General features: G+C 45.8%; 1 protein-coding gene across 3 annotated transcripts; it reads left to right on the top strand.

Annotated features, from left to right (window-relative positions):
• The first annotated feature begins 7766 nt into the window (after positions 1-7766).
• ilkap (integrin-linked kinase-associated serine/threonine phosphatase) lies at positions 7767-11824 on the top strand. 3 transcript variants are annotated; one of them, XM_030744684.1, is made up of 10 exons: positions 7767-7956; positions 8824-8988; positions 9107-9224; positions 9373-9479; positions 9711-9804; positions 9898-9985; positions 10097-10227; positions 10305-10424; positions 10929-11010; positions 11630-11824. In XM_030744684.1, the coding sequence occupies exons 1-10, from the start codon at positions 7914-7916 to the stop codon at positions 11768-11770; spliced, it is 1089 nt and encodes a 362-aa protein (XP_030600544.1). In that variant the 5' UTR covers positions 7767-7913; the 3' UTR covers positions 11771-11824. The 3 variants fall into 3 exon arrangements, with proteins under 3 accessions (XP_030600544.1, XP_030600545.1, XP_030600546.1); XM_030744685.1 differs by having other exon boundaries at positions 11549-11681; XM_030744686.1 differs by lacking the exon at positions 7767-7956 and having other exon boundaries at positions 8004-9011.
• The last annotated feature ends 7 nt before the right edge of the window (positions 11825-11831 follow it).

Genomic DNA, 11831 nt, shown 5'->3' with positions numbered 1-11831 from the left:
ACTGTTATTGGACTTTGTAATAGTTCACAGATGACCAGTAGCACTTCTTTGCTTTATACCTGTCAGAAAATCTTTAAAGGATTTTGACTTCTGGACAAACAAACATTCTCTGCTGAAATTAATGTAACACTGCAATAAACTGTATTTTCAACATGCAGCAGGAGTAGAATACAGTTTCTTCTTCTGTTTTTTTTTTTTTTTTGTCAGCAACCTTCTACACTCAGCAGAAGAAGAATCTTAAGTATTGCAACAAATAAGCATATTTATTATAAAGAGCTTTTCACAGATAGGAGTCACAAAGTGCAGGACACTGGCACGAGATTATTCTTGACCAGGACAGCCACATTTTCTGGGGCAGCAACAAGAACCTCTGTCTTATCAGCACCAAATAAAATATCATCAACAAATAAGTGGTAACTAATGTTAAAACTTAAAATAATCTGCCCCAGAGGTATCAGATACAAACTGAATAACAGGGGCCCAAGAACTGAGCCCTGTGGGACACCACAGGACAAGTCCTCCAGTGGAAACTACATATTAGCCCTCTCAGGTCCTGCCTGAGACGGGCCTTCTCTCTTTAAGGCCCATCTCCCTCAAAAGTCCACTTTCTTATGATTGGCCAGTTTCTGGAAGCCTGGAAAAAAATACAAATAAGAAATACTGAAGGCAAGTGTTCAGTCTGAGGGTTTTAGCTCACTGGGATTCATTTAACTGTTTACTGAATGAAGATCTAGGACACTAAGAGCAGAGGCATGCCTATATTCATGAAAAAATATCAGCAGCTCGCACACTGCACGACTCCAGGTTTACCTGAACACACCTGCACTTCATCACAAAAAATGGCACCATCTTAAACTACATAAGGCTTGGTTACATGATCACATGGGGACAATGTCAGTCAAATCAAATTCAACATTAATCAGAAAAAAAAAAAAAAAAAAAAAGAGTCCTGCATGCAAATGCGTATCAGTCAGACTTTGGGACCAAAACAAACTGTCTTTACATTTCATTATTTAAAGGATGTCCACAGTACTCTGAAGGCAACAAGGCCTCTCTCTTTAGACATTCACACAAACACGTCTGCTTTCGCTGTTTAAACACACACACACACACACACACACACACACACACACACACACACACACACACACAGTGTTTGTAAGGACGCTCACTAACAGGCATTCCCTAGCAGCTTACCATAACTCCAACCTAAACCTAATTAAACCAAAAACCTGCAGTCTGAACCCACAAATGTCTCTCTGAGTGGGTCAAAATGTTTCCACTCTGATGGTCAAAAACTCAAAAGTCTATAACCACAGTCAATACACACACACACACACACACGCACACACACATTCCTGAGCTGCTTTGTGCTCACACTACATTACAGACAGGTAGAACAGATGCAGACATATTCATGTTCCCCTCAGGATGATCCAGCTGGTTTAATGTGTCCAACACGTGGAAACTGATCTTTACCCAAACAGCCTATGAAGCAGGATTTAGGTCTTATTCATGTGTATGAATTAGTTTCATTTTAATTTACATATATATAGTGCTGCAAAATTTCCTTTTGGGAAAATGAAAGAACAGAAACGTCTGAAAAAGATTATTTGGATTTGGTGCATTGTGTCATACATGGGGAACGTTTCACTGCAGTTAAGATGAAAATGTTTTTGTTCTGTTTGTTTTTTTCAAGCTTTAATATCTGTGAAACCATTCACTTGATTTGGGACTGTTTTAAAGAAGTTTCTGCACCCTGTATGTGAGAAGCTGGAAATCAAATATCAGTCCCCTTCCTGCAAACACCGCAGTTTCTACAGGCGTCCAAATCCACCTTCAAGCATCCATCATACTGTGTTAATTTGAGCTCCACTCCTGGGAGTCCATATTCATAAAACCACAGCACCATATTATTACTCTGAAACATTTGAAGGACCGAGTCTAACGAGTTTCTTGATAATGTAAAAAAAATTAAATAAAAAAATGATGCTAGAAAAAACTGGATCAGCTCCTGTGGCGCTATTTGGATGTGAACAATACGTGACCTCTCAGAGGTTTGTCAGTTGGATTCAGGTTTGAGGAACGTGAGGACCAATCAGTGGCATCGATGCCTTCTTCATCAAAGTAGTGCCCAGGGCCCACTGCAGCAGTGCAGGGTCTGATACGCAGCCCGAGGACTTCGTCCAGGTACCTAACAGGGTACACGAGGAGGTCTGTGTGACACTCCAAGGATGTTCCACCCCAGACTACTAAACTGGTCATGCTGGGTGAAGGTGCATAACATGTGCTCAGTGTGAACCTGCTGTCATCCAGAAATGGTGGAACTGCCAGTTCTAGTGTTCTTGGGCTGCACGGTGAGCACACCCACCCTCATGAAGTCTGAATCTGACAGTTTGGTCAGAAACATGCACAGGAGTAGCAGGCTGGAGGTCATCTTGTAGGACTCATGCAGTGCTCCTCCTGTGATGCCCTTTACAGCCTCATCCAGCTCTCTTCATCTCCTGGTGTCGCCTTTTAGGACTGTGCTGGGAGACACAGCAAACCTTCTTGTGATGGCACGCATGAATGTGGCTGGACTACCTGTGCAGCCTGACGGGGCTTCAGGTACTGTCTCGTGCTACCAGCAGTGATGCGAACAAAAAGCAAAGCTAGAGAGAGCGATGGTCTGTGGCCACCACCTGCAAACCCGTTCCCTTCTTGGAGGTTCTGGCTCACAGGAAAACCAGATCTGCACAGTAAATGCACCATAGCAATGATCACAAAGTACACAACCATCCAACAACAGTCAGCTGACGGTTATTAACGCCCTACTCTGCATCAGGTGGAGGCAGAGCATGAAAGAGTGCTTTGCAGCCGTTTTCCGTCCTGCCTGTTTACACACAGTGTGGTGGCCACCGTGATCAGGGTCCGGGAACATGCTGAACCTCCCAAATCTGGGATAAATAAAGTAGCTGCTGTGGTTAGATGATTTCCTCCATGAACCACACAGACAGCAGATTACAGCTGATTATAAATAAATTATTTGGACTTCTCCAAGATTCACAGAAATTCACTTTTTTACTCCCTCACCAAAATAATGAGCTCAAACTCAGACGGGCGGAATATTTGAAATGACTTTTTATTGATTAGTTGATTTATTGATTGTTCATTTTCTATGTTCGCTGCTTCCAGCTTTACGTTTGTGAGAATCTGACGCTGATGATGATGTTTGTGGTGCTCACCCTCTCGGAGCTGCCCTCCTGCGGCCCCCGGGCTTTTCCCCGATCCCCCGCGGAGGTGCCGGCTTGCTGGACCCCAGCAGCGGCGGTGCGCCGGTGCTCTGCCTCCTCCACCCGGCCGGGCTCCTCTCCAGCTCCACGCGCTGCTGTGGGTGCCCGTCGGGCTGCAGACCTGAGCAGTAAAGCGCTAAAGCCCAGCTGGTCCAGAGGCAGAGCTGCGAAAGCCGCATGATCTCTGCGAGAATCAGAAAAGGTCCGAAATCAACTCCAGCTGAGAGGTTCAGGGTCACTGTGAGTGTGGGACACCAGCACCCTCAGCCGCTGCTGCTGTCAGCCAATAGGAGCAGAGCAGGAGCCGAACAGCCAATCAGAGGCCAGAGGCGAGGAAAGGCAGCAAGGAGGGAAGGAAAGGAGGGAAGGCTGCAAGTGTGTTAAGGCTCAAACATGCTTGTGCGTTTCTCCTGTGGACTTCTACGTGTTGTGGCTGTTTTCTGGCACCAGGGGGCGGTGTCCCAAACAGGCGCGGAGGAGACTGAAGTTACACAAAAAGCTGAAGTGAAGCTGAGTGTTAAAAACAATGAAGGGTGTCTGCTGCAGGGCTGTGCTGTTTTCGCTCCCTTTCCCGGTCAAACCCACTTTCAACCAATCAGCATTCAGCCTGTGCACAGCATCGCCCGTATCACCTTAGGCGCTGCTAACAAGCATGTCTGCATCGGCTGCATAGCTGTCTGCGCAGACAAACGCCTACACAAAGTACACAAATGCAGCACCATAAATCCAGCATTGGTGTGAAAGCAGGCTGTCGTCATTCACGTTATCATAACACAGTTTTTCAACATTAAGGGAATGCTAACCTTTAAAAATGAGTTTTCAGCAGCTGTTTAAAACAAACCGCACATTGAGCAAACCTGATTGGCTGTTCCAAAGTTTAAGAGCTACAATCTCAAAAGCACGATTGTCTCTGGGAAGTAACGAAGTACAAATACTTCGTTACTGTACGTTACTGTAAGTAGATTTTTTAGGTATCTGTACTTTACTTGAGTATTTATTTTTCTGAGTACTTTTTACTTTTACTCCCTACATTTTTACACAAGTATCTGTACTTTCTACTTCTTACATTTTCAAAACAGACTCGTTACTTTTTAACACGTCAGGGAGAAGTTTGCGTTTTCGGTCAGTGCGCCGTCAGTCATCAAGCGATCTGAGCCTAAACGGAGGAATAATAAGAGACAATCGTACTGGCGTATCCTCCATCACCGGGGCTTATCGGGTACAAAGGGATTAAATACACAAACCCATGTAATTAATGTCTCATTTATAGCACTATAATCAGGGGTCACAGCGGGCCGGACCGAATCCGTAAGTTATGCTCGCGGGACATAAACAGCTTAGCTAGCGCTACTGAAGAGGAGCGAGCATGAAGGGAGTAACGTGTGGCAGGTAAATGCAACATTTTTAAATGTTTAACAAATATCAGCAAACACACAAAGTGTGTGCAGTTTGTCACACAGTGTGTCTGCTAGCTAAAAGAAGAGCTGCTGCATTTCAGGGAGAGCAAATAGAGAGAAGTTCACTCAGAGATGGAGAAAGAGGACAGGAGAGGAAGAAGAGAGGCTAGAATTAAAGGTTAGGACTGGAAAATAAACAGAAGTATGCTGACTTTGTGTTATTCAAAGATTGTATGAAAATACTGCAGTTTAGTACGTAATAAACAGGTTATCTTGTTGTACTGTATTTACAGTAAAGCTCTGTGTTGGTGCACTTTGTGTTCATGGTCAGAGTTACAGGTTACATCAGTGCAGCAGAGATGAGTTTGAATCAAAGCTGCTGATGCTGAGATTCTTTCACTGAATCCAACATTTCTACAGCCTGTATGCTGTCAGTGTAGGGGATGGAGATCAGCTCAGATAGCTGTGAAATACTGGGTTACATCTTTGTGAATTCACTTCATCCACACAGAGCAGTAAACCTCAGAGCAGCAGCAGCAGGTCAGCTGATCACAGCCTGCACACAAACATCATTTACTGCAGCTACAATAGAAAGTTGTGATTCTTCTCCCCATGCAGAGCCACTACAGCTGATCTTAGGGTTCCTCCACCTTCTGAATCCCACTGTAACCCCTGAGTATCCTCATGTTTGTGTTTAGGTGGAGACACAGTCACCCTCTACTATGGAGGACACAGAGAACAGAGCTGTGTTTAAATTCCTTTTCACAGTTTGTGATTCAAGCTGAGTACATTCATTAGAATTAAAATTTAGATTGGAATAACGTTTGTGTTCTCATGTATGATTTTATATTACAATAATATATAATAAGGTTCAGTTAGCTTTACACAAAAATAGCAGGTAGAAACGTCCTCCAAAGAGCTACTTTTACTTTCTTACTTTGAGTAAATTTCAGAGCCTGTACTTTTTTACTTTTACTTAAGTAAAGAACTTGAACCAGTACTTCGACTTTTACCAAAGTATTTTTTAACACAAGTACTTGTACTTCTACTTAAGTACAGAATGTCAGTACTTTTGCCACCTCTGGCGATAAAGGATTGAGAGACACACGTGAACAGTGAGTTACTAAACTGAGGCAGGAGAAAATTAAATGGTGAATTCAAAGTTCCAGTAAAGTAAAGGGTTGATTCTTGCAGTACTTCTGAAGTGAAGGTGAAGGACTGGCTGAGCTGTGAGATGTGAGATCCAAGTTTCAGGCGTTGGTCAAAGATGACGTCGAGGTTCTTAGCAGGTGATTTGATGCTGCCGGTGAGCGGGCCGCTGTGCTGACTGACCTCCTAAGAGAAACTCAGTTTTACCGGCAATGAGATGGAGGAAATTTCACCCAGTCACAGATGGCAGAGAAGCACTCACGTACCGGCAGGTCACTACGCCACCTGGTGGTACGTACTGAGCAAGGAGACAGTCTGAGCCTGAACTCGGGGGTAATGAACCTTTGACTTAGAGAACATGTCCAGCACACATCACTGTGAACTTTATAATCTGGTTTCTTGGCCTTCATCCAGCTTAAGGAGGCAGCACTGGTACATTTCCATGTACAAAGCCAAGCTGGGTAAATATTTTTCTCATCTGTGTAAACTTTCATACCTTCAAACAGCTGCTTGCAGTCCTGGTTGGCCCTCTGACCAAAATAACATCACTGATGGACAAGGTCTCCCATCCCATGCATGAAACTGTTGCTGAGCTGGAGAGCTCCTTCAGTGACAGACTGCTGCATCCTAAATGCACAAAGGAGCGTTACCGCAGATCCTTCCTCCCAGCAGCTGTAAGACTTTATAACCATCACTGCTCCCAACAAAAACCACAATAGCCTACACAATGTAGGATAATATATAATATACTGTAAATAGTCCGGCACATCATGCACATTGTATATAGTGTTATTATTATTAGTAGTATTAAGGTTAATATTGTTTGTTGATTTTATATATATTCTTTTCTTAATAGTGTGAATTATTATATCTTTATTTATATTTATAATAACTGCGGCTGCTGTTACACCCAAATTTCCCCTCTGTGGGACAATAAAGGCTGTTTCTTCTTCTTCTTCTTCTTCTTCTTCTTCTTCAGGGTACCAGGATGTTTGCTGAACTTGGCAGATCAGCGTTCTCTTATTTTGCAGCCTGGTGATGAAAGAACCTTCAGAGCATTAAAGCTGAACGTTTTTGTCTCCATCACATCACAGAGCAAATACAGAGAGACAAACAACCATTCACACCTATGGACAGTTTAGAATCACCATTTAACCTGACCCAGACCTTCTAGCTGTGAGGCAACAGCCACGCCGCTGTGCTGCCTTTCAGTTAAAGCAGCTTCCAACAATCCCAGCAGCAGACCCTCTGACCTTTGACCTCTGACAGTCGTTTCAGGAGGAGCACAGTTGACCAGCCATTCTGATCAGTTTATTGTGTGTTTTGGTGTCACCAGCTTGTTTTCATCCTCCCTGATGTGATGTTAAGGGATGCAGACCTGAGGCTGATAGGTCTCCATCTGCACTGGAAAACCAGGATGTTTCCATGGAGCTCTTTGAAGGTGATGTCCAGCACGCCACAGAGAACTGCAGCGGGGGGCGACTGTAAATACAGACTCTTTGCAGAAATGTGATTTGCCAATAAAAGTCTTTAAAACTTGTGAAATATTTATGATGTTCATCACTATTTCATAGAAACATTAAATCAATAAAATAAAAACTGAAGCAGCAAAATTTGTGCACCTGCCAAAACTTTTGGCCCCTGTTGGCGGTTAAACATGATGGTATTTTAAACGTTATTTCAAAAACTGTTCTTTCTGTGGAGTTTGCATGTTCTCCCTGTGTCTGCGTGGGTTCTCCGGCTTCCTCCCTCAATCCAAACACATGCAGTTAGTGGAGTTAGGTTAACTGGTGATTCTAAATTTCTGAGATAGGCTCTGAAAAGAATAAGCGGAAGAAAATGGATGGATGGAGTCTTGGGGCGCTTGGATGTTTATTTTTTTACAGGCTTCCATAGATTTTAGCAGTTCCGGTATTTCGAGGCTTTTGTTTTGAAGGCTGGAGCCGGAAGTAGCCGTGCGTTGCTAACGTGGAGCTAGCTCCAGGCTGCAGTGTGTGTCTGTAGTAGATTTGGACTGTGTCCGCACAGACACACACAGAGCTGCCGCATTTGCGCTCAGGTATCCGGGTTCGGTAGCTTGCTGTGGGTCAGCAGGATGGATCTGTTCGACGACCTGCCGGAACCGACGCAAACCTCCGGTGAGTCCAGCGCTGGGAGCATCTTCATCAGCTCAGACCTCCGAGCTCTGCGCTCTTTCAGCGGCGGCAGGGTTCTATACCTGAGGGCTCAGGGTCTGTTTGTCGCCTCCAGAACATGAAATCTGACTTTAAATGATCAGCACAGCGCCAGGAAAAAAATATGACGCATTACCTGTCATAACGTGGTTTTAATAAATGAAATGTTATTCTAAAGCTCGAGATATCGGTTTAAAGTCGCAATTTATCGATCTCTGTGATTATTAATCATTTATATCAGTGCAGAAAACCATACAGGTCGGTGCCAGCGTCATCGTAATCTTGGAGGCAGCGGATCATCTGCCTCCATCTCACCTGCATCCTCCTCTGTCACACCAACCTCTGCATGGCCTCCATGTCGCAGTGTCCAAACCATCTCAGCCTCCTGTCTCTTACCTGTGTCTCCACCTGAGCTCTCTCTCCGATCCACCTCCACACTCCTGCCTTGCTTTCCTTCCACCTGGTCTCTCCCTCCACACACCTTCCTCCTCCTCTGTCGATACTTGGCAGTAGGATATTTTCCACCTGCACCTTGCTAACTTTGAGTTGTATCCATTTCCAAATGGATAGAAAACAAAAGCTAAAAGGGTAACGACGACCACCTCCGGAGCTGCAGTGAGGAGGAGGAGGAGGAGGATGATCTGCTTTGGGAAAAATATAATTTTTAGGGTGTAACAATGGGAACGTGTTTGTGTTTGGCTCACAGGCTGTGAGGAGGCCAGTCGTGACACGGGGGCGGTTTATTTTAGGAAAAACTTCACTCACATTTCATCGGGGTCTGTATCTTTGGTTAGAAATATCAGGATCTGGTTTGATGGGATTCATCCTCAGGTCCTGTTCCAGCAGCGCTCACAACTCCACCTCAGACCACCAGAGAGGAAGAGGAGGAGGAGGAGGAGGAAGAGGAGAACAGGCTGAAACGGAAACGAGATGATGCGGACAGAAAAGAGGAAGAGGAGGAGAAGGAGGAGGAGGTCAAGAAAGTTTGTAAAGAAGGTCTTCAGCTGTTCCACCACAATGTTTGTTTGCTTCTTTTCCTCCAATCAGATGCGAGCAGATGTCAATACGACTCGCAGAGGCGAGGGCCCGTCTCACGCTCTCTTTGTGTGTTCAGGCCTCCCGGTGCTCAGAGCGTACGTGGCGGCGAGGCGTGGCGAGCGGGAGGAGATGCAGGACGCTCACGTGCTGCTGCCGGACATGAGCAGCTGTCTGTCTGCGCTGCCAGGAAACGTGTAAGAAGGACGGCCACCAAGCACGCATCAGTCATGTGATCGCTCCTCATTGGGCGTTCATACGAACTGCGGTCAGGTGAACGCGGGGAAATCTGTGTCGAGAACTTCTCAGAGGTCGTCTCTCTTATGCATCTCTTTGTGTCTGCAGGTCTCGAGTGTCGTACTTTGCCGTGTTCGACGGTCACGGCGGTGCTCGAGCTTCTCGATTTGCCGCTGAGAATCTCCACCACATTCTGGCCAAGAAGTTCCCCAGAGGTGAGTTTTCTGCACGCTGTTCACGACCTGCAGTGTTTCCCAGACCTACACTACACTGGACAAGCCCCTTGCTCTTATTTTGAAAGTCCAGTTGCAGCCTGTGATTGGATGGACATCACCTCCTGGAGTTTGTCTGCAGGATGAGAGAGTTGCTTGAAGAAGGCGCTTGTTTTAAAATCACAGGAGAGCCACGCTGCTTCCTCATTGGTTAAATCATACCGTCTTTTTCAGGAGATGCTGAAAATGTGGACAAGCTGATTAAGAGGTGTCTCCTGGACACGTTTAAGCAGACCGACGAAGACTTCCTGAAGAAGGCCTCCAGCCAGTAAGACTCCCTGAGAACGTCACTGTACGGGCAGCTGGTGCAGGATTTTTAAATGTAGAGCGGGAAAGGGTTAAGAGCTGTTTGTGTGGACAGGAAGCCGGCGTGGAAGGACGGCTCCACGGCTACCTGCGTGCTGGTGGTGGACGACATGGTGTATGTGGCCAACCTGGGAGACAGCAGGGTGAGCTGGGAGTTTATCAGCCAGAAAGATGAAAAAATAAACTCAGAACACATTTGCGTTCTTTTTCCTTCTCCATTAAACTTCCTGCGCCACATGTTTCTGTGTCTGCAGGCGGTGTTGTGTCGGATGGAGGCAGCGGCAGACGGGCAGAGGAGGGCGGTGACTTTGGCTCTCAGTAAGGAGCACAACCCGACCATCTATGAGGAGAGGATGAGGATCCAGAGAGCCGGCGGCACCGTCAGGTCCGAACCCGCACGGTCCTCCACCGGCGTCTCTGACCCCAGCTGCAGCTAACGGGGATCTGTTCCTGTCTCCGCAGGGACGGCCGGGTGCTTGGCGTCCTCGAGGTGTCTCGCTCCATCGGGGACGGTCAGTACAAACGCTGCGGAGTCATTTCGACCCCTGACCTGAGGAGGTGTCAGCTCACACCCAATGACAGGTAAGAACAGACCAGACACAGCGCTCTGAATGTCCGCGGCAACAAATACGTGAAGTTTAAAAGATCTGATGGTTGTAATTAAATAGCTTCCAAGCTTATTTTTGGTTAGAGCTGAGAGTGTGCTGCATATCATATACAGTGTATATGCTGCATACCTGAGTGTCAGTATAATGACAATAAAGCAGATCAATCCACAGGCTGCTGGAGGCAATGAGAGAGTGGTGGAAGCTCTAATTATTTAATCTACGTTACAATCTGTGCACACATTAGCAAAAAAAAAAAAAAGTAATACATAAAATATGCTGCACAGTGCACAGCTGGAAGTAAAAACAGCTGGAGGCCTAAGCGGCTTCAGTATACTGCGTCTGGATTAGGATGAAGGATGTTTGACGCACTCGGCTGGGAGTTACAGACAAAGCTGTGATGTAAGCATCATTCTTCATTTCTCCTTTGTGTTAAAAAGTTGATGTGTGAGGACGTTTGCGCTCTCGTGTCTCTCTGCAGGTTCGTCATCCTGGCCTGTGACGGCTTGTTCAAAGTGTTCTCGGCCGATGAAGCCGTAAAGTTCGTCCTCGATGTCCTCCAGGTATGTGTCCGTCCGCTTTAACGGCAGAAATCACTTTATTACAGCTCACGTTAATAGAAACGCCACCTCGCTCCTATCTCGTCCAGGTTCTGTGTCAGAAACTGATTCAGACTCCAGCAGGAAGGAAGGCAGAAGAATCCTGTCAAAATAAGAGCACAGTTGGTGTGTCTGCAGGTTCTTACAAAGTGTTAGATTAGCTTCAGTTAAGTCTGGATTGACCTGAAATGTTTTTAGTCAACATATTTAGTTACGCCTGTGCTTTATAGTTTATGGACCTGTGTTAAAACACAGCTTACAGTACAGAGATGAAGATGATGATGATGAAAGGCTCTCAGTGGTGGAGTTTCAGGCTATGATGGGGACATTTTCTTTAGCACAACAAAGATTTCAGCATTTTTCACATTAACAAACCCGTTTGGGAAATGTTATTAAATACTTTAATTAACCTTTAACCTCAGTGTTCCTCACGAGTCACTGCTTCAGATTAATAAAAAAAAGGTCTTAAATGTAACGTTCTTACACCTGCTCTTTAATCCAGGAAACCCTCTGAGAGTGGAAATGAACCGTGACTATTCTGCTGGCTGACTTTCATCTTCCTCCCTCCTCTTCACGTCTGCAGGAGGAGAGCGCAGAGCAGAGGGCGGGGCTGATGGAGGGCGAGCAGCGGTTTGAGGCCGCCTGCCAGCAGCTGGCCGGCGAGGCGGTCAGACGAGGCTGCGCCGACAACGTCACTGTGATCCTGGTTTCTATTGGCTGCTGATCACGCATCATCCTCGTCATGGTTTCAGTGTAGCTGTTGTAACGTCTGCTTCTTTTCCAAT

Source organism: Archocentrus centrarchus, chromosome 13, assembly GCF_007364275.1.
Source record: "Archocentrus centrarchus isolate MPI-CPG fArcCen1 chromosome 13, fArcCen1, whole genome shotgun sequence".
Lineage (NCBI taxonomy): Eukaryota > Metazoa > Chordata > Actinopteri > Cichliformes > Cichlidae > Archocentrus > Archocentrus centrarchus.
Note: the sequence above shows the minus strand (reverse complement) of the source record. Positions and strands in the feature narration are given on the sequence as shown.